The following is a 24358-nucleotide window of genomic DNA, read 5'->3' as shown; positions in this document are numbered from 1 at the left end:
TTTCCTCCACATCTGGGTAACCAACATCAGCTTATCCCTTCTGGTTATGATGCTCTCTGCTGGAATACCTTAGAGTCCAAATTCTCCTTCAAAGCCTTTATTTCCATCACTGAACTGCTATCACTGAGCAAGTAAGTTGCTATAACTAGCATCTTTTAGTTCCTCTGGTCATTTTTAACCCTTAGGAGTTTGGGGAGGTTGGAGAGAGGAGGAGAGAAAAAAAAAATTCCATACTTCGTTGAAAGGTGTTTCCAATTATGTGACTATGTGTTTTTACTAGAATCACCATCAGGGAACAATAATACTACAATGTACAAATAAGCTTTCACAGGGACAAATTCAAAGCTCTTTGCAAATTACTGGATGCTATTTTTGTTTTGTTTTGTTTTGTTTTTAAGCATGTGGTAAGCAACAAGATAGAATACAAGTGAACAGCATGACACTTCTTAAGAGAGGCTATGGTACAGATAAAATGTGCCTACTGAACAGACTTTAAAAATAGTTGCTATCAGGCCAGATAGTTACCTTCACAACACAGTAATAAAAAGTAGAAATATGGTAAGATATCAACTTAATCTTTGGCCATGCAAAAATATATTCTGTGTGTGGTTTTTAGCATATTGTCTATTCAGTCCATGACAAAAGCTAAAACTTCTTATGCTTCCATAATATTACACATAACTCAGCATCTGAGCACACAACTAAAAAGCATCAACATGGTATTATCTTACACAAACTCATTATCTGCTGCAGAGAGTAAGTATCTTATGATAAAAGTATGCTTAAAATTATGTAAAAAATCATCATTTTAAGTTTTAGACCTTATTTCTTCTTTTTCTTCTGATAGGGTCTTAATAAATCATATTAGTAAAAGTTTGTGTTAAATAAGTGATTAAAAGAGTTTTTATCCCTGAGAATAACTTGCTACCTTGTACATGGTATAGTGCTGTGTACTGGGGATAGAGCATATTTGGTGAATATATTCATAGCAAGTCATTTCTATCATCAATCTATATTTGGAATGACTGTGGTATTTAACAAAACAACATAAAAATATGCATGTGTCTAGAAGACTTTCAGAAAAATTAAAAGGAGAAATAATCTGAAGAAAAGGTTACTATTAATAAAGTATTCCTACCTAAAGGGAGAAAATTTAATTTTGACTAACTTTGCTCTTTATCCTAAGTTTTAAAAAGACCAACACCAGGAATTTTGGATGGAAGCAGAAATGAACTTTTCCAAAACGATCCAGAATACTTCTATTGCAAAATAACGTTCTGTTGGCAGAAAAATAAAACACTGAAAAGTGAAACATACGTGGAAGGAACAAAAGATAAAAGTATTAGTCTTGTAAATCATGTTCACTTTATATTGGTGACCCAACCGTTTTAGGAAAGCATTCCATTACTACCTTTTTTTTTCTTTCTTCCTCTCAACCTCTCCCTTTATTCTGGGAAAAGGACTTAATAAATCCCATTACAAAACATTTGCAAGTTTAAGAAGAATACCTCTGGGTGTTTGGAGGCCTTCCTTCATTTATTTATCAACGTATTAAATTGTCTTGATGTAAAAAATAAAATTTCAATGTATATGGTGTCCAGAAATTCAATTGTGTTGGTTATGGTTTAAATCAGAAAAAAGCATTCTGATAGAGCTTATGATGGATTCCTTTCTACTGAGAACTCTTGCTCTTTACTCTCCTGAGCCCATCATAAATAACATGTTCAAAAATTAAAAGTAGAATTTGGCTTAATTTGTGTGCAGTATGTAAAAGAAAAATGAAGTGAATTCAACTTTCACCATATTGGGCACAATAATGATCATAGAATATCATATTTGCTAAATTTTATACCAGAAAACAACATAATAAAAAGTAAAATAAACATACAAAGAAACAAAAAACCAAAACAAATAAGGTACTAAATTTAAAACTCTGGAGTTTACCTTTTTGTCACTCCTTTTTGAGAGACTTAACCATCTAACTGTTAAGTGAGAATCATTTTCACTGCCATCAGAAGTTCTAGGGACATTAACACTATGACATCTTCCAAAATACTTATAGAGACTACTGAAGTTACCCATTGGCTTTTACTGTATTATGTAATCCAATCAGATTAACATATTGAATTTCTCTTGCCTTTTTTGTTTCTCCACACCCTACTGCAAAGAGGAAAAAAAAAGCAAACTAATAATATCTGCTTTAAAATTACAGAAAAATTATGTCCATCTGGATAAATCTACTATGTCCCATAGAACAGGGCACAAACGGAGTATCTGCGGAAGGCATGAAAAGCAGCAATGACGTTCTGTGCCTTGGTTAGAAGGACACAAGCATGGAAAGAGCTAAATTGAGATAGAAGCACCGTTTCTTTCCTTTTCTAGAACATAAGGGTACACTCGATATTCCAGTTTAAATGTTGGACACAATATTGCTGTAAGAATTACAAGTGATTTGGTGTCTTTGTAGATAAGAAGAAAAATCTTTCTTTATATTCTTCACTGTGATTGAACTTTTAAAAGGAATTTAGAAGTTTTCTCTCACTCTCAACTTTATTTTTCTAAAAGAAGAACTAAGAGGGAAACTGAAAGTATTTTATTTCAAATAAAGATATTAATAATATACCTAAAATTATTCTATCACAAGTTATTCTTAAAGCTCTAACAGATTCATGTAAACTTAACAAATAAGATTCTCCCCTCCATGTAAATCTTTCCTTTCAAAAATGAATTTCTAATATTTTAAAGATTCTCAGAAGAACAAGATTAGTTTAAATAAAGTATTTATATATAAATTGAATATTCTCAGGCAGCACTAATTAAAATTTAAATATAGTTTGATATGTAAGTTTTAATTCTTCTTTAACTTAACCTTATATAATACAAATACAGGTTATGAGTATGGGATATTTCCAAATGGGCTATTTTTGTCCACACTACTATGTATATATTTTTTCTTGTGATAAGCAATTCAAAAATACCAGCAGTTTAAACATAATACTACATGTACATTAGAAGCTCAATAAATACTTGTTACTTATTTGTAATACTGAAAGCAAAATCCATTTTTAACAATTCACAATGACTATTTCTCTTAAAATTTCTATATTAAAGAAATATTATATGTGTGATTCTTTTCTAATATTTTAGACAGTCATTCAAACTCATATATCCTGGAGGATGCACAATCCCCAGAGTGTAGAAGATGGCTAAAATGTCGAAGACGACCTATATAACTTTCCAACAAGTTTATTTTGTTATCAAAAGGAAAGACATTATTTTAAACTGACTCACTGCAACTGCATGAATAAAAACAAACCAGTTTATCAAAGAATGAAGAATTAGCAGAAACTGTGATCTATCAAAAGCAAAATCTTAGCTAAATACAAAGATTGCAACTTGAAAGTAATAAAAAAAATTGTATGAAGTGTTCATTACATTTTAAGAGGAACTATAAAAATTTCATATTCTTCCAAAACACAAATGTTAACCTGCAACTGGAAGTACTATAAAAATATTTGTTTGGCATAACATTTTATTTCGGAACTGTAAATAAAAACATCCTCCGGTTGAATGCTAAATAGCATGGAAAAACAGCAAAAACTGTTAAAACAAAGAAGCTCTTATAAACAAGCTAGAAGTTGTCAAATTTATATTCATTTTGCTGCCTTAATTTGAGGTTTCATTAAGATCTTAATGGGAAAAACATGCACCACTAGTGAAGGAACGTATTTTAAAGGAGGATCTTTTAGGCCAGTATAAGTGACTAAAAACGAGTTTCTTGTGAGCTAACGATGGCATCAAACAAACCACAAAGCAGTCTTCTAAAAGACAGGCAATGATTTAAAAGTCTACCATATTTCATATATCCCTTTCTTTAATCTGGCTCTTTTAATCTTGTTTCAACCTCAAATCATTTCTGGTTGACAAGTGCTTTTGCTTAAATTTGAGGAGCATATAAGCCGGTGAAGGAATGGAGTTTTCTTATTTAACACACAACATTTGTTACTCCATCTTTATTTACTTCCATGCTAAAACTTCAATCTTTATTAACATACTAAAACTCTTTTCTTTGTACTTAGAATGAGAAATTTATCCTAAGATGGAATCTAATTCTAAGTTTAGTCTACAAAGGAAATCTGTCATATGTTGAATCTAGCATTTAAAAACTGCTCACTATAAGCTCCTAAGTAAGATCCATGTATCTTATTTGTTTGGGGATGAAGTCTGGTTAACAAAAAGAATGAAGATGGACTTGCAGGGAATTTTTATGCCCTTATTCCCTGAATTTCTTTAAAATAGTTTCACAATCTGTGTCCTAATTTTGATGCTGCATTTCAAGGAGGAAGTCTTTATGATTTGTCACCCTGTTCTTACATGATAATAAATTTTTCAGATGTTCCTGTGGCAAATGAACACTGAAATTAGTTTGCATTACATTAGAGTGTACCTGAAAGAACTACGGCAGTTTCTTTTTATTCAGGAGAAAAATCATTGGCAGGCTTTTCCCTAGGATAATGGGACAGTATGAACAATTCCCAGGAACAGTTACAAGAACTACACACACACACGTGCAAAACTCTCTCAAGTATTCTGACTACATTTATAAAACTGATATACCTTATATTGCCCCAGTCCTTCTGGCTCACTTAACTCTTAAAAGCAAAAAAAAAAAAAAAGTATGATCTAATTCAAAGAAGCTTCTCTTCAAAAATGGTATTTTTCCCTTTAACAATATAGTAGTAGAAGCAGCTAACATTTACTGATCTCTTACTATGTGCCACTTAAAAGATAAGGAAACCAAGAAACAGGAAGATTTTAGAAAATTACGCACGATCATATAGGTAGTAAGTGTGTGAACTGGGGTTTAGGACCTGGACAGTCTGATTCTGGAGGCCTTTTAACCAGAATATTAAATATACCAGGCTCTAAATTCATTCTACTTCACATCTTTACATGAAAGTATTACATATGCTCTGTTTCTTGTCTATGACTCTCGTGTCTAAGACTGACAGTTATATTTTAGGCATTATTATATGCAAATTTAGTAAATAAATAAGTTATAGTGAGTAGGTGCTAATAACTCAAAATAATAAATTATTTAGGGGTTTTTATGTGAATCACAAATTTCTTCATCATGTAGGCCCTTAAATACTTAAACTCTTCAAAACAGAACTGACCCTATTCCTTTGGTACCAAATAAAATGCAGTACAAATTTATAGACTACTTTTAGTATACCTTAAATATCTTTATATTTCAAAATAAATCCTATCTTCAAATGTTCAGCACGATACATAAGGCGCTTTTATCACTATACTACTCAAAGCTTTAAACTCTGTTGTTAGCCTTGTCTTATAACATACACTAGCATTATGAGAAAATCCTAATTTCTTATTTTTAAATATTAGTCTGTGATTGTTTTATTTGACTCTTCAAGAAATTAAGTGAAACCAAAAAAAAAAAAAAAACCTGCTCTTTTAAAGCTTAAATATCAACATTCATGTCCCATCAATAAATTATTCAGTAATGTGCATCTATCTGTGATCAGGCCATGCAACTGAAGACAAAAGTACGAAACAGAGTTACTTTTTGAGAGTACAGCAAATGAATTAGGCATGCGGGACTGAACTGGGACTCACCATGGAGCTTTTATGGAAAAACACCCCGCTCCAAACAGATAAGGCCTTCATGGAAAAGGGGGGAAAACGCACAAAAAATTAGAGGAAAACTCATTTCACATTAACAAATACATGTATATCATACTGTTATTGAGTATGGATAAAATAACTGAAAAAATTAGTAATCATTTGCAATTCTGCTGTAGATACTAATGAGTCTGATATAACCAATAAACAGAATGACGTGAAATAACAAGTCCCTTAATTTTCATAGGATTAGCGATTTCAAAATGGTCTATTTCTCCCCCTTTTCTGGAGTACCCCTGTAGGGTTCCTAAGGTAAAATAAAATAAATTTCACTTCTGAGGCCCTTAAAACAAAGTACAAGTTAAGTGGAATAATCAGATCGAGAGAAGAGTGGAATCAGGAGCAACAGATGTGTGGTTGTATGACACAAAATGTTTAAAATCAGCTAAAGAGAACCCAATAAAAAATTGATAAGCATTATTTGCTCTTCACTGATTGCATTCTCAGAGCCACAGAAAGAAAGTATGTATTTTCTAGGCTACTTATTTAAAGTAAATTGAACTGTGCATTGCTGGCCAAAGGAACAAACACTAAATATAAGTAGTATGATTTATTTCCATGTAGGGTCACATTCCCAGAAATTAGCATTTCTCTTAATAGTGATAGAGATTGGCTTCTTCTACCCAGCCTGCATTGGGTTAGGTTTGAATACTGTAAAGCCACAATTGTTTATTTTAAATACAACTGGGGATACAAAGTCCAATTTCATTGTTATAGATACTCATTAATATTCTGTTCGCAGCCATTTCAGACATACTACACAGATTTGCATACAAAGAAGATTGGCTGATTTAACTATATCCAAAAAAAATGTTGCTGTAGTATCTGACATTTGGAAGTAAGACATAAATTGAGAAAGAAAGCACACTGGCAAAACCTGGATATTCTTCTTCAACTTTGGTGTTAAGAACATTATAAAAATAAAAATTTCTGCCAAATGATTAGCATTAATCTGCCTGTGAATTGAGTTTCACAAAAAGAAACTTGGGTAAAATGTTTTCACAACAATGAGTACAATTCTCAGGACTGATACACAGAAGAAACAAAGAGGAGAACAGAAAGGTAAGTATCTCTGATTAGAGATACTAATCAGAGAAAAGTGAGTTGGAAGAACTGGGATATCAAAGAGAAAGAAAAGAAACTTTAGAAATGGTGTCAATGCAAAGTAAATCTCTCTCATAGTTAATAAGACACAACCAAAAGATATGATGTCATTATCCACATTAAAACGTTGGATTTTCAAACTTTTTTAACTGAGACCCATAAAATACATTTTAAGGTGCAGGCTGATGTGTACATGAATACACATAAATTGAAACAATAATTGAATGAATGTATTTTTTGTCTGTAATCAAATTTACTATTTTATATTTCAATGTTTTATAAACATTAATGTTGGGATTTAGTTACAAGGAAGATTAATGCACATTCTGACAGGGTAGGTCTGGGTGGGGCCCTAGATTCTATATTTCTACACATGATCTTAGCCAAAAGGCCGAGAAGCGATAGATTCTATATTTCTAACAAGCTCCCAGGTCATACCAAAGCTGCTTGTTTGCAGAACCAGTAGTAGCAAAGTTACATTTTATTTTATTCTATATGATTAATGAAAAATAGTCACAATCCCCTTATCTGATTGCATGATTCACAAATTGTATCAGAAACAAAATGTTACTGGAGCTCACCCTGCACTCCGACAAACCAAACACCCATTTAAATAACTCAGACCACTTGAAGACTCCAATCTCAGTAACACAATAACACCCTGCAGAAATTATCAGAAAATGGAAGCTTCGATATGTTTCTATGTGCCCACAAATACCTCCAAAATGAAAAGGTTATTGTTAGCATATAGTACCCAACTTCCTTTGAGTTTCATTAGGTGAGGCACGTGAAATAACAAACAGTTCAAATGATTCTGACTCATGCGCTGACCATTGGGAACATCTAGACATGAGTCGCTCTTCAGTGTATATATTATATCAACACTGGACAGTGTCCCATCTTATTCTAAATATCAGACTACAGCTAAGTCACTGTAAAACATTTGAAAGTTTCATCCTACTCCTTCATGACTTAAAAGGCTTCTCTACTGATACCAAAAAGCAACCCAACAAAATTGAAACAAAACTTTAAAGTTTCTACACTTCAAAAGACCAGTTGATGCTCCCCACCTGTAGAGCCAGCAAATACCCTTTCCTAGGTTAAAGTTTCCATATATATATAAAGGAAACATGAATTTGCCAAACAAATTAAACACAAGCTTAAAAAAAATCTCCTAAATTTTCCTTTCTAGGCAATAGCAGTGTATGTTATTAACAAAAGATTTCAACAACCATTTCCTTCCCCACAATCCTAAAATGACTGTTAACTCTCCAGACACTATAGTGAACAGGCCGGTACAAAGCAGCAGCAATGTCAAATTTAAAGACAATACGGTTCTCACTGTTCAAAACATAACCCAATTGTGTGAGTTAAAAGCAACCCTCCTTCAACCAAATAAGGATCCATTGGCTAACACAGCTCAAGGAGAAAACAGAGGGCTAGAGAAACTGAATGAGGACCCACTCTCATATACACTTGGCATGTTCCCCATCTACACTTACCCACTTCTTACCCACTCCTACAAACTGGACCTCTGCCACATACATGTAAAAGAAGAGCCACAAACTCCAAAGAATTAGAGTGACTGACGTAATTACTGACTTTGTATGGGTAGTGTCAGCTGTTCTTTTGAAATGTGCCTGCTTCATCTTTCCTCAGTAGCAAAAGAATGAAAATATAAAGTCACAAAGGACAAGTCCATGATCCAGCTGTCTTTGCCTATGACTTCCCCTCCCCTTTCAAAATCCCACATTTGTAGTTTTATATGAGGATAGTTAAGAGGAAGAAGAGAGTATGTGAGTGGGAGTGTATGTTGAATAAAATGGTTTATATTAACATATGCAACTCAAATTATGATGTTCAGATATTAAGAATTTCTGTGTTTTCTCAACACTATTAAGTTTCAACAGGTTTAACAATCCTGCCATACAAAATCTATTCACTTTGTCACAGTTATGTCCTTTTTAAGCTGAATTCTGATTCAAAAACATCAGGACTGGCCAAGAGATGAAAAATCCAGAAATATTTTTTATATACTTATTTATAGTGCAACGTGAAGGGACTTGACCATTGGTTCTCAACGGGTTTCTTCCAGAGATTCTCAGAAACCAAGAAGGAATTGTGTTTTATATCATAATAAATGCTATATAAGTTTTTAAACACTGATTCATTTGGCTGAATGTCACATAATAAAACAAAAGCTTTGGTGTTACTAGCTGAAAGCAAGGCAAACATGAAGGGTTTTTTTCATGTTAATTTATTTTAAGAGAATGACAGAGACAGTGTGTGAGTAGGAAAGGGGTAGAGACAGAGGGAGACACACAGAATCCAAAGCAAGCTCCAGGCTCTGAGCTGTCAGCACAGAGCCTGACACGGGGCTCAAACCCACCAGCCATGAGATTATGACCTGAGCTGAAGTCAGATATTTAACCGACTGAGCCACCCAGGCACACCAAGATTTTTTTAAATGCAAGGAAAAAGTAAAACTAGATTTTATTTTGAATGCGCTGAAGTGTTCCATAACCCAACTTTAGGGCTGAAAGGTATAAATGGTTCAATCATCTTTAAAGAATTAACTGGAGTCTAAGAGAAAAATTCTATAAATATACTCTGAAAGTCCTATTTCTCAATTGCTCCGGTCTTATGAAAATTCAGACACTATCGTATAACAGACATCAGAATGAGCCCATATTATGGACAACTATATGCCAACAAACTGGACAATCTAAAAGAAAAGGAAAAAAACCTTAGAAATATACAACTTACCAAGACTAAATAAGAAATAGAAAATCTAAACAGAACAATTATTAGTAAGGATATTGAATCAGTAATCAACAATCTCCTAATAAAGAAAAGCATAGGACTAGATGGCTTCACTGGTAAATTTTACCAAAACTTTTAAAGAATTAACACCAACTCTTTTTTTTAAATATGAAATTTATTGTCAAATTGGTTTCCATACAACACCCAGTGCTCATCCCAACAGGTGCCCTCCTCGATACCCATCACCTGCTCTCCCCTCCCTCCCACCCCCCATCAACCTTCAGTTTGTTCTCATTTTTTAAGAGTCTCTTAAGTTTTGGCTCCCTCCCTCTCTAACTTTTTTTTTTCCTTCCCCTCCCCCATGGTCTTGTGTTAAGTTTCTCAGGATCCACATAAGAGTGAAAACATATGGTATCTGTCTTTCTCTGTATGACTTATTTCACTTAGCATAACACTCTCCAGTTCCATCCACATTGTTACAAAAGGCCATATTTCATTCTTTCTCATTGCCACGTAGTATTCCATTGTGTGGAAGTTCTAACATCAGCAATCAGACAACAAAAGGAAATCGAAGGCATCCAAATTGGCAAAGATGAAGTCATGCTTTCACTTTTTGCAGATGACATGATATTATACATGAAAAACCCAGCAGACTCCACCAAAAGTCTGCTAGAACTGATACATGAATTCAGCCAAGTCGCAGGATACAAAATCAATGTACAGAAATCAGTTGCATTCTTATACACTTACAATGAAGCAACAGAAAGACAAATAAAGAAACTGATCCCATTCACAATTGCACCAAGAAGTGTAAAATACCTAGGAATAAACCTAACCAAAGATGTAAAAGATCTGTATGCTGAAAACTATAGAAAGCTTATGAAGGAAATTGAAGAAGATTTAAAGAAATGGAAAGACATTCCCTGCTCATGGATTGGAAGAATAAATATTGTTAAAATGTCCATACTACCCAAAGCTATCTACACATTCGATGCAATCCCAATCAAAATTGCACCAGCATTCTTCTCGAAGCTAGAACAAGCAATCCTAAAATTTGTATGGAACCACAAAAGACCCCGAATAGCCAAAGTAATTTTGACGAAGAAGACCAAAGTGGGAGGCATCACAATCCCAGACTTTAGCCTCTACTACAAAGCTGTAATCACCAAGACAGCATGGTATTGGCACAAAACCAGACACATAGACCAATGGAATAGAATAGAAACTCCAGAATTAGACCCACCAAAGTATGGCCAACTAATGTTTGACAAAGCAGGAAAGAATATCCAATGGAAAAAAGACAGTCTCTTTAACAAATGGTGCTGGGAGAGCTGGACAACAACTTGTAGAAGAATGAAACTAGATCACTTTCTTACACCATTCACAAAAATAAACTCAAAATGGATAAAGGACCTGAATGTGAGACAGGAAACCATCAAAACCCTAGAGGAGAAAGCAGGAAAAAACACCAACTCTTAAACTCTTCCAAAAAATCAAAGTGGATGGAACACTCCCAAACTCATTTTGCAAAGCTAGCATAATCCTGATACCAAAACCAGAAAAAGACACCACTAGGAAAACAAAAAACAAAAAACAAACAAACAAAAAAAACCTATAGGCCAATATTCAAAATGAATATAAATGGAAAAATTCTCAATAAAACATCAGCAAACCAAATTCAGCAGCACACTATAAGGATCATTCACCATGATCAAGTGAAATTCATTCTGGGGATGGCAAGGATGATTCAACATAACACAAACCAATCAATGTGATACATCACATTAGTAGAATGAAAAAAAATCATGATCATTTAGCAGACACAGAAAAAGCATTTGACAAAATTTAAAATGCATCCATAATAAAAACTCTTAACAAATCAGGCAAAGAAGGAATATATCTCAACATAAAGGCCATATAAAACAAGCACAGCTAACATCATACCCAATGGTGAAAGATGGAAAGCTTTTCCTCTAAGATCAGGAACAAGACAATGGCACCCACTTTCACCACTCTTTTTCAATATAGTACAGGAAATCCTAGCTAAAGCAATCAGGCAAGAAAGCAGAATCAGAAGAAAAAAAAAAAAAAAAGAAAAGAAAGAAAGAAAGAAAGAAAACTGTCTCTATTTGCAGATGATATAATTTTATTTATAGAAAACCCTAAAGACTTAACCAAAGAACTGTTAGATCTATATAGATACAAAATTAACATATAAAAATCAGTAGTGTCTCTATACACTAATAAAAAATTTTCTGAAAAACAAACAAGGGATTCAATCCCATTTACAATAGCACCAAAAAGAATAAAACACTTAGGAATAAATATAACTAAGAAGATGAAAGATCTCTACTCTGAAAACTATGAGACATTGATGAATGAAATCAACAAAGACACAAATAAATGAAAAGGTATCCTGTGGTCATGTACTGTGAGAATTAATGTTAAAATGTCAATACTACCAAAAGCCATCTACAAATTCAATGCAATCCCTATCAAGGTTCCAATGGCATTTTTTATAGAAATAGAAAAAAACTTCCCTAAAATTTATATGGAACCACAAAAGACCCCAAATAGCCAAAAAAAAAAAAAAAAAATCCTAAAAAAGGAGAACAAAAGCAGGAGGCATCACACTTCCTGACATCAAGTTATACTATAAAGCTATAGTCATCAAAACAGTATGGTATTGGCATAAAAACAAATAGACCAATGGAAAAGAATCGCAAACATACATGGTCCACTAATATTTGACAAGGGGACCAAGAATGCTCAATAGAAAAAATGCAGTCTCTTCAATAAATGGTACTGGGATAATTGGATATTCACATGTAAAGAATGAAACTGGACCCAAATCCCATACCAGTCACAAAAATTAACTCAAAATGGATCAAAGATTTAAATGTAAGACCTGAAATCATGAAACTCCTAGAAGAAAATACAGAAACAAAATCTCCTTGACATGGATCTTAGTAGTAATTTTTAAAAGATGACACTTAAAGCACAAGCAACAAAATTAAAAATAAATTAAAAAGCTTCTGCACGTCAAAACAAACCACGAACAAAGTGAAAAGACAACCTACAGAATACAGAATGGGAAAAATATTTTCAAACCATCTATCTAATAAGGGCTTAATATCCTAAATATATAAAGAACACATGCATTCAATGGCAAAAAAGAACCCAATTAAAAGATGGGCAAATGACTTGAATAAACATTTTCCCAAATAAGATATACAAAAAGCCAACATGTTCATGAAAAGGTGCCCAACATTAGTAGTGATTAGGGAAGTGCAAATTAAAAGCAAAATGAGACGCCACCTCATACCCGTTAACATGCCACCATCAAAAAGACAAGAGATAAACAGCCAAACTACAGAGAGCCCAAATTTCCATTGACTGATGAATGGATAAAGATGTGGGTGTATATATACACATATAAATGTGTTTGTATACACACAGACACACACAGACACACACATGCACATATATACATATATATACATATATACATATATATACGTATATGTATATGACAGAATATTATTCAGCCATCAGAAAGAATGAAATCTTGCCATTTGCAATGATGTGGATGGAACTAGAATGTATTATGCTAAGCGAAATAAGTCAATCAGAGAAAGACAAAAAACATGATTTCATTCATATGTGGAATTTAAGAAACCAAACAGATGAACATATGGGAAGTGAGAGTGGGGGAGGAGAGAGGGAAACAAACCACAGGAGACTCTTAACAATAGAGAACACGGGTGCCTGGGTGGCTCAGTTGGTTAAGCATCTGACTTTAGCTCAGGTCATGATCTCACGGTTTGTGGGTTCAAGCCCCACAACAGGCTCTGTGCTGACAGCTAGGATTCTGTGCCTCTGGCTCTCTCTGCCCCTCCCCCACTCACCCTCTGTCTCTGCCTCTCTCTCTCTCTCTCAAAAATAAATAAACATTGGGACGCCTGGGTGGCGCAGTCAGTTAAGCGTCCGACTTCAGCCAGGTCACGATCTCGCGGTCCGTGAGTTCGAGCCCCGCGTCGGGCTCTGTGCTGACAGCTCAGAGCCTGGGGCCTGTTTCCGATTCTGTGTCTCCCTCTCTCTGACCTTCCCCCATTCATGCTCTGTCTCTCTCTGTCTCAAAAATAAATAAACGTTAAAAAAATAATAATAATAAAATAAAAATAAATAAATAAATAAACATTAAAAAAAATTTTGAGGGGCACCTAGGTGTCTCAGTCAGTTAAGCATCCAACTTCAGCTCAGGTCATGATCTCACAGTTCCATGAGTTCAAGCCCCGCACTGGGCTCTGTGCTGACAGCTCAGAGCCTGGAGCCTACTTCGGATTCTGTGTCTCCCTTTCTCTCTCCCCCTCCCTCCCTCACTCTCTCTCTCTCAAAAATAAACATTAAATTTTTTTTTAAATTAAGTAAAAACAATAGAGAACAAACTGAGGGTTGATGGAAGGAGGTGGGTGGAGGATAGGCTGGATGGGTGATAGGTATTAAGGAGAGCACTTGCTGTGATGAGTACTGGGTGTTGCATGTAAGTGATGAATCACTGAATTCTACTCCTGAAACCAATATTTCCTGTATGTTAACTAATTAAAATTTAAATTAAACATGACAAGAGATAGAAATGCTGCCATGGATGTGGAGAAGAGGGAACCCTTGTGCATTGTTGGTGTAAATTGGTATAGCCACTATGGAAAACAGTAGGGGGGGGGAAATCCTCAAAAAGTTAAAAATAGAACTATCCTATGATCCAGCAATTCCATTTCTGGGAATATGACCAAAGGAAATAAAAATACAAACACAAAAAGATATCTACATCCCCATGTTCCTAGCATTATTTACAACAGCCAAGACATGGAAACAACCTGAGTGTCCATTGATGGACAGATGAATGGATAGATAAAAATGTTGTGATGTCAATGCCAGACTTTAGCCTCTACTACAAAGCTGTAATCATCAAGACAGCATGGTATTGGCACAAAAACAGACACACAGACCAATGGAATAGAATAGAAACCCCAGAACTAGACTCACAAATGTATGGCCAACTCATCTTTGACAAAGCAGGAAAGAACATCCAATGGAAAAAAGACAGCCTCTTTAACAAATGGTGCTGGGAGAACTGGACAGCAACATGCAGAAGGTTGAAACTAGACCACTTTCTCACACCATTTACAAAAATAAACTCAAAATGGATAAAGGACCTAAATGTGAGACAGGAAACCATCAAAACCTTAGAGGAGAAAGCAGGAAAAGACCTCTCTGACCTCAGCCATAGCAATCTCTTACTCGACACATCCCCAAAGGCAAGGGAATTAAAAGCAAAAGTGAATTACTGGGACCTTATGAAGATAAAAAGCTTCTGCACAGCAAAGGAAACAACCAACAAAACTAAAAGGCAACCAACGGAATGGGAAAAGATATTTGTAAATGACATATCGGACAAAGGGCTAGTATCTAAAATCTATAAAGAGCTCACCAAACTCCACACCCGAAAAACAAATAACCCAGTGAAGAAATGGGCAGAAAACATGAATAGACACTTCTGTAAAGAAGACATCCAGATGGCCAACAGACACATGAAAAGATGTTCAGCGTCGCTCCTTATCAGGGAAATACAAATCAAAACCACACTCAGGTATCACCTCACGCCAGTCAGAGTGGCCAAAATGAACAAATCAGGAGACTATAGATGCTGGAGAGGATGTGGAGAAACGGGAACCCTCTTGCACTGTTGGTGGGAATGCAAATTGGTGCAGCCGCTCTGGAAAGCAGTGTGGAGGTTCCTCAGAAAATTAAAAATAGACCTACCCTATGACCCAGCAATAGCACTGCTAGGAATTTATCCAAGGGATACAGGAGTACTGATGCATAGGGGCACTTGTACCCCAATGTTCATAGCAGCACTCTCAACAATAGCCAAATTATGGAAAGAGCCTAAATGTCCATCAACTGATGAATGGATAAAGAAATTGTGGTTTATATACACAATGGAATACTATGTGGCAATGAGAAAAAATGAAATATGGCCCTTTGTAGCAACGTGGATGGAACTGGAGAGTGTAATGCTAAGTGAAATAAGCCATACAGAGAAAGACAGATACCATATGGTTTCACTCTTATGTGGATCCTGAGAAACTTAACAGGAACCCATGGGGGAGGGGAAGGAAAAAAAAAAAAGAGGTTAGAGTGGGAGAGAGCCAAAGCATAAGAGACTGTTAAAAACTGAGAACAAACTGAGGGTTGATGGGGGGTGGGAGGGAGGGGAGGGTGGGTGATGGGTATTGAGGAGGGCACCTTTTGGGATGAGCACTGGGTGTTGTATGGAAACCAATTTGTCAATAAATTTCATAAAAAAAAAAATGTTGTGATGTATATATGTATATGTATATGTATATGTATATATTATATATATTATATTATATATTATATATTATATTATATATTATATATTAACTATATTTAATATTTATTTAATATATTATATATTATAGTGGAATATTATACAGCCATAAAAATATGAAGAAATCTGACCATTTCAAACAACATGGAAAGACCTTGAAGGTATGCTAAGTGAAATACGTCAAAGAAAGACAAATACTGTATGATCTTATTTCTCTTAAGATAAATCTTTAAAAGAAAAACTCAGAAAAAGAGATCAGATTTGTGGTTCGCAGATGCAGAAGGTAGGAGAAGGGGGAGTTGGAGGAAGGTGGTCAAAAGGTACAAAGTTTCAGTTATAAAATCAATCAGTACTAGGGATGTGATGTACAACATGATGGCCATAGCTAACTCTGTGGTATGACATACAAGAAAGCTGTTAAGAGAGTAAATCCTAAGAATTCTCATCACAAGGAAAAAGTGTTTCCTTTTTTCTTTTCTTCTTTCTTTCCTTTTTATTGTATCAGTAGAAGATGGATGTTAGCTGAACCTATTGTGGTAATCATTCCACTATATGTGTAAATCAAACTATCACGCTACACACCTTAAACTTATATAGTGAGATACATGTCAATTATGTCTTAAAAAAACTGAAAAAAAATAAGCCCATATAAATGTTAAATGTAGAGAAAATGGTATGTGTAAAATTGTAAAGACGTATCCTCTACCAATATATCCTAGGAACTTAAATGACTCTGTTACATTCTGTATATCCTCTGTTAAAGAGCTACAGAAATGGACTTACAATTCTCACATACATATGAGCAAAATTAGTCCTTGTGTCAATTTTTCCAGTGTTACTTATAACTTTTCATTAATTTAATTTTAACCACTCCATAATAAAGACACCCATGGCACTGTTGGCTCTCAAATTCTTGATCTACAGGGCAAACTGAAGCTGAAACAGACAGGTTCACTATCTGAGATATACTCAACATGCAAATTTAAATTACAAACTCAAGATTTTCATTAGGAAAACATTAGATAATGTTAAAAAATTCTACCAGATGTTTCAGAAGAGACTGGAATAGCACAGACTATCAAATTTCTGTATAAAGTTACCACTGTTGATTTTTAATAGTAGACTTAATTCAAAAACTAAAAAATCCACAGATTTATGGTAAAATGGAACAAACCATGGTATATTTTAAATACTCAACTGATGGAGCATGAAAATTGTAAACTCGAACTGTGGTAAGTATATTGTACATGCAGATATATCCATATCCATTCTAATTAAAATACATTATCTGTTATTTTATATTTGGAACCAAACATTTATAACTTTAGTTATCAAAAACTAACACCTATATAAGACAAGGCTGGGAAGTGGAGAATTACCATCTGCTACAGTATCTGGTGAGCCTTTCTCCAAATCTTTCCCATTTAATTCTCAGAACTTAGCATATAAGGTTTGGGGCTCAGGCAAACTTTAGATAAGCCAAGGAAGGAATGGACCTTTCTGCAAGTCCTACTGTAGGCCAATGTCATTTACCCACTTAGCAACCTCTGTGGCAGATTTAGTCTACAAATTTGAGATAATCAAATAAATGCTATTAAATATTTCCATTTCTAAATAAGAACAATCATCTATGTTTTCTAAATGAAGCTCTTGTTACTGGCCTATACCTTGACAATGAGTGAGGCTTAGAAATTAGGGAATGGAACCAAAGTCCTGGTAGGAACTCACACAATGTACAGCTGAAAGATGATAATCCAAATACATAAACTTATATTCTTCAGATGAAGAAACTTATCTAGGACACACTGGTAATACGTAGCAGAGCCAACTGAGAAGTCAAGGCATCAGATTCTAAGTCAATATCCTTTGACTACATTAACCTATTTCTACAGTGTCGGGCTTAAGGTTCTTAATACACACTTCAAATCGCTCACAAAGACATGAATAAATAAAAAGACAGGAGAAGGGAAAAGAACAAGAAGCTTCTCCACTTAAGACAAAGGAAACATGAAAGACAACAAATCATCTCATGTTTACTTCACTGTTAGTTAAGAGTAAGGAAGCAACTTCATTACCAATATCTGTATTTTTTATTCCCATGAAATTACTCTGATCTCTTTTAGAAATTTGCTGCTCTCTATTTGTCCCTGGACAATGATATGTATAGGTTAATAACTTTAGATTTAATGCACATAAAATTCAGCATACTGATGAAAAATTATCTATTTAGTAAAATTTTACATAGGAAGCATTCAAACAAACAATTATCACTTACTTGATTCAGTAATTCAACCAAACATCTATGAAATGCTACTTAATAAATCCCTACTATTAATACTTAACACTCCAAAAAAATGAGCAATTCCTTAGTACCCAGTTTCACTTTAAGAGATGAGAACTATTCTTATTTATGTGTCATAAAACATGATGGAGGTTTTTCCAGTTCTCCAGTCTTATACTGGAAGAAAACGGACCCTGTTTGAATGAATGATTATTGAGCCAAGTGATTTCTAGCACTTGGTTTGCCTTCATCAATGTATACTGTAGTCAGGTTAAGCAACAGCTGTTGCCAAAATGGGCCTTATTTCCTCCAAGTGCTGCTTCAAGGTACAGAACATGAAGGTGTAAATACATCTGTCTTTTGCCATTTGCAGTTCTACTGGCCTTGTGTATGTCTTGAAGTAAGACAGATGGTCCCTGACATTGCACAGGCTTCCAGGGATATATATTTCCAAAAATAAGAGGGCAGATGTGAAATATGGTAAGCACACGTTTTATCCCCTCAAGGTTTGAACTGAGGCTTCTATCTCAATTTGAATATTCTAGTATAGGATCCTAGGCAATTCTTTAAAAATCTCTGTGCTAGAAATACAACTTTTTGTGCTTATTTTGACTTTTTGCCAAATATCTAGGACATGGAGTAAATAAAGGTTGATGTAGCCTAGGTAAGTACATAATTTTATTAGATATATTATCAGGTATACTGGAAGTAGTCACAAAACTTACATGTCTATAAATGAGTCAGCTCTGTGCTTTATTTCTACATATTCTATGTCAAATACTTCTTGTTAGTTTTATTTTTAAAATGCTACCAAAGGCATTTCATAGAAGCAAACTTAGAGTAAATGAGAATTTCTAGAATGAAAAGAGACCTGGAAATGAAAATCCCATTTGCTCATCACTCTGGTAACCTTAATATAGCAAGCAAAATTCTCAGTAAATGTAACAAAATTTAATGGAAATAATGCAAATTAGCTAACTTACAGTCATGAGACTTGGTCATAGTAAAAAAATGTTAATAAAAATTGAAATAAATATAGCTTTTAAAATCTAATGGGATGAGGGGCGCCTGGGTGGCGCAGTCGGTTAAGCGTCCGACTTCAGCCAGGCCACGATCTCACAGTCCGTGAGTTCGAGCCCCGCGTCAGGCTCTGGGCTGATGGCTCGGAGCCTGGAGCCTGTTTCCGATTCTGTGTCTCCCTCTCTCTCTGTCCCTCCCCCGTTCATGCTCTGTCTCTCTCTGTCCCAAAAATAAATAAAAAAAAAACGTTGAAAAAAAAATTTAAGAAAAAAAAATCTAATGGGATGAAATCTAATGATATGAGATGTAAGGGATTTGGTTCAAATCTCAACATATATAAAAAATGGAAGTTAAGGGAATTTTTTTCTCATAAAACAAATATTACTTTTGGTAAGGCAAAATACATGTATTTCAGTGAAAATGCCAAATTTTAAGGTAATAAAACCATAAATTATATTCTAAAAATTCTATGAACAAATGTTGGGGTGACTTAGAATAAAAATTATAAGGAAATTACACTATAGCAATTTCTGGATATAATCAACAAACCCTTCAGAAAATGGATTAGAGGGGGTGTCTGGGTGGCTCAAGTCAGTTAAGCATCCAACTCTTGCTTTCAGCTTAGGTCATGATCTCACAGTTCGTGAGTTTAAGCCCCACTTCTCAATCTCAATCTCTCTCTCAAAAATAAATAAATAAACATTAAAAAAAAAAAAAAGAAAGTGGCTTAGGGTATTAAGTCTCATAAGAAGAGCCAACTATAAGTTATTAATACTATTATCAAAGTGTTTATAGGTCACTGTGATCTGTGTTAATAGGAAGCCAGAGAAAATAGCAGGAGGGGTGGGGAAAAAACGAACAGCAGGTGGGGAGAGTGGAAAATAATGGGCAGGGTAATAATGTGTGCTACACTAATGGCTCTGCCCCAAGTAGAGAAGTCATTACAGACAACTCTACGAAAAAGACCAATAGTGAGTTTTAAAATCTCTTCTTTTGATAACTGTACTATAGTTATGTAAGAGAATATCCTTGTCTGTAGAAGTTATATATTGAAATTGAAATTTGTAGGAATAAGGAATTACTAACTCTACTTTGAAACAATTTAAGAAAAATATGGTGTGTGTGTGTGTTTGTATGTGTGTGTGTATGCACACGTGTGCATACATGTATGGGCAGAGTGAGAGAATGTGAATGATAAGGCAAAAATACTGGATTGTCAACATTTGGGGAAAATGGGAATTCATTTTACTGGTCTTATAACTTTTTTTTGTAAATCTGAATCCTCCGAAAATTTTAAAAATTACAAACCAAGTATTCGTTGTGGGACAAATATTCTCTTTAAACACTTCAACACAGGACATGCTAAAAAGAATTTAAAAACTCAGCAAAAATATAATGGTCTGGGAACTGAGATAAAAAACCAAGTCAACAATGCAACATGTGTACCTTGAACTAATATTAATTCTAAAGCACATAATTCAAATTCATTTAAGTTATTTCATTAATAAATAATTACTAAGTTGTCTATAATATAAGGGAGCCTAATGTATGCAATCTAAAAATCAAGGAATTGTGACTAAGTTTTTAAAAAGAAAAGAAACAGAATTTATCCAAGTTCATAAAGTATGGCAGTGGAGGGAGACACCAGGTGATTAATAGTTTCTGTCCATCTAAGGGCAGAGAAATAGAGAGTAGCAAGAGAGAGTGTGAAAGAGTGTGAAAGACTTTCTCTTTTTATTGTGGAAAATTTCAAATACATACAAAAGTAGGCTCAGTTTCCACTCCTCCTCACAACCATGTTGAATTAAATTCTAATATAATAGGATTTCATGCATAGAACCTCAGTCACTGTCTTAGAAAAGCTTATTTGAAAAAGAGAGCTAATTCTTTACATTATAAAAATAGCATAGCTCGTAAGTTTTAAAAACAATAAATACCAGAAACAAAGCTAGAATTAAATTCAAGAAGAACAATTTTGAGTATTCTTTCACTTGGATTCAGGAAACACACAAAAACTCATAAGTACTTTGCAGAATTGTACAATGCTCAGTTGAATAAAAAAGGTACAATTATGGATGATTTCTATAAGTAAAAAAAATAACTTTAAAATTATGATTCAAGATTTAGTCTAATTTTTATTTGATTCTACATCCCAGAAAAGTAAAAGAAAAAATGAATGAACAGTAAATAACCTCTTCATAACCTCTTTCCTATTAATAGCTACTGTAATTTTAAATATTTTTATGCTTATTTATTTTTGAGAGAGAGAGAAAGTAAACAGGGGAGGGACAGAGAGAGAGGGAGACACAGAATCAGAAGCAGGCTCCAGGCTCTGAGCTGTCCGCACAGAGCCTGATGTGGGGTTCAAACTTACAAACAGCGAGATCATGACCTGAGCCGAAGTCGGACACTTAACTGACTGAGCCACCCAAGCACCCTTTACTTATCTTATTTAAAAAAAAAGAAACTAAAAGAGGAAAGGGAAGCCAACATTCTATTTAAATCACTGAACATAAAGAGCTGAAATAAAAAAAAAAAAAAAAAGGGATACAGGCCCAATGATCTATATCATAACATGCCTAATTTGGGACCTAAGTATATTTTTCCTTCCCCCTCCCCAAATATGCCACAAACTCCATTTTATTTCTGCATTCAGCAGTAAGATCACTTTGTATACGAACACCACCCCACCAGGTAGAGGGTCCATTTCTGTGCTATGGTGAAATCGGGAGTTCAAAGGCCTTATCCCTGAGCATGAGTATTTCTTCTCACAAAAGTGACTTCTATAAACACTTTACCATCCAGCACAAAAATATTAAGACCTATTGATATAGTAGCCAAATAATATAATCTATTTCTTTTGTTGGAAAGGCCCTGAGGATTGTTTGAAGCCAGGATTGGGTTTTCTCTGAGCTACCTGCAGACAAAATTTAAGACAGTTGTTTCATTTCAAATTAGATAACAATCTCAGGATTGCTTATTGATGAAACAGGTAATCTGCCTATAGATATATATTTTTCTGGTACAAATGGAATTTCAGAATCATTTTGCGACTGATCATCTAATGATATCTTAAATATAGTACTTTATTTTCAAGAACTCAAAGAAGTGAGTTTTATATTCCTAACCAGTAGCAATTAAAAATGTTTTTAAATAGCTAAAATAAGCACAGACACATCAAGTGAGTCATCAAATGTCTTTGTGGATGTTAATGACCAATCTTGAGTAAAGCCCAAATTTTAGGACTCTGGCTTTTGAAAACTACCCATAATATCACATTGTCGTAACACTAATGACAGATTATTATTTGTAAATTATACCACGATATAGGTATTTTTTTTCCTTTAAGTTTCAGAAACATGGTTGTCATCTAACAAAGTTCTTTCCTTAGTATTTGGGCCAGGTAAAATCTGGTGGTCATTATAAACACAGATTATGTCCACAAAAGCAAGAAACTGAAACTGTACTTTCAGACAAAGCCGCAAGGCAGCAAGTATAAGACTGAGTAGATGGGTCTGGTTTTTATTAGCCAGTACTAGTTTTCACAACTTGTCACTGCTTTGTCTTTGCTATGAATGTATGTGCACATGGTTGTATTTGAGTATGTTTGTACATGTTCTATACTTTGTACTTATTCTGCTGCCATTAAGTCTCACATGGGCTGGAAATGAAGAACGTACTCAAACGACCCAAAGAAAATGTGTTTTATTTTTATGTATCCAATCCTCTAAAGCAGCTATTTTAAAAAGTAGCAAGCCTAAGGCCTTACCCTGTTCGTTTGGTGATGGTCCCCAATGTCATTGGTTGCTTGATTTGTGCAAGAGGCATCAATACCATCAAGCTGGGGAGAGGAGAGAGCCGAGGGTTGCCAGGGTTGTTGTTGGCAAAATTATTGTAGGAGTCTTGGCTGTTTAGTTTCCCTACAAAAAGAAAAATAAAGAAAAGCATCACCAAGAGATGTTTCCTTCTCTCATGTGATTTGCACTCACTCCACTAACCATTTAAGAAAGTTATCAAAGGCAGAATTGATTCTAAAAGAATCATGGTTATATGGATGGGAAAAAACAAAGGATACTGGTAACACCAAGTGTGACTTGATTATAAACAGAGATTTTAGTCTTTGAGGATAGAGGAATGGAGGATACAGAAATGGATGGATGTTAAGTGACTAAGGAATTGTGACTAATTATACAAATAATTAGTATAAAATTTAATTATAATTTTATGATCTTATGAAGGAATATAGGATAGTAACAGAAAACAAAACAGGAAGATATAAGGTAGTCTAGAGGAGGCATGAAGCAATTCTCTAAACAAGCTGAAAGTAAGTGGGTAGAATATTCCAGCCACAGCAGCCTGTGAAAGCTGGGAGGGTGGAAGAAAGAGGAGTCATGAGATGAGTATCCACAGAGAACAGGAGACACAGGATGAGTAACAGAAGTCATAGGTAAAATCATCACCTTTTCCCAATATCTACCACCCTCCATCATAAAGTTTAAAAACAAAAATCAACACATTTCCCTTTATTTTATGCTGGGCATTAATATAAAAAATAAAAAGAATAGTCATTATGGCTCACTAGTAACCAGGAAAAACAAACTCATCTGTGAAATAAAATCTGATCTGCAGAGGGAATAATTACTTTCAGCTCACTAGTAAGCCAAATTCCTCCTACATACTTATCTTTTTTCCCTCTCCATGGTATTTTCCAGAATGTCCTATAAATGAAATCAGAGTATGGGGCTTATGGGGTCCAGCTTCTTTCATTTGCCAATAAGCATCTGAGATTCACCCACTCTATATTTTCCTGAAAGTATCAACAGATCTTTCCCTCTCCTCCTCCCCTTTTTTTTAAGTGGGCTTCATTCCCAGCACAGAGCCCAATGTGGAGCTTGAACTGACAACGCTGAGATCAAGAGTCAGATGCTTAATCAACTAAGCCACTCAGGGCACCCCAGATCTTTCCTTTTATTCGTGAGTATGATGGAATTATATGGAATACTTCAGTTTGTTTATCTAATCACTGCTTTTGGCTATTAATGAATAAAGGTGCTATAAACATTTATGTACAG

The 24358-nt window shown here is 34.5% G+C and overlaps 1 protein-coding gene across 10 annotated transcripts in view; it reads right to left on the bottom strand.

Annotated features, from left to right (window-relative positions):
• Positions 1–24358, bottom strand: part of BCAS3 (BCAS3 microtubule associated cell migration factor) — a 619432-nt gene that overhangs the window by 305894 nt on the left and 289180 nt on the right. For 7 of the 10 annotated variants that reach the window (XM_030295988.1, XM_030295991.1, XM_030295989.1 and 4 more), the window contains 2 exons: positions 23056–23206; positions 5638–5682 (listed from right to left, as the gene is read on the bottom strand). In XM_030295988.1, the coding sequence (XP_030151848.1) occupies positions 5638–5682; positions 23056–23206 (196 nt within the window). The remainder of the gene's footprint in view (positions 1–5637; positions 5683–23055; positions 23207–24358) is intronic. The other 3 variants (XM_030295990.1, XM_030295993.1, XM_030295994.1) reach the window with 1 other exon arrangement.

The sequence above is a fragment of the Lynx canadensis genome, chromosome E1, assembly GCF_007474595.2.
Source record: "Lynx canadensis isolate LIC74 chromosome E1, mLynCan4.pri.v2, whole genome shotgun sequence".
Lineage (NCBI taxonomy): Eukaryota > Metazoa > Chordata > Mammalia > Carnivora > Felidae > Lynx > Lynx canadensis.
This window is presented reverse-complemented; position numbering and strand designations above follow the sequence as displayed.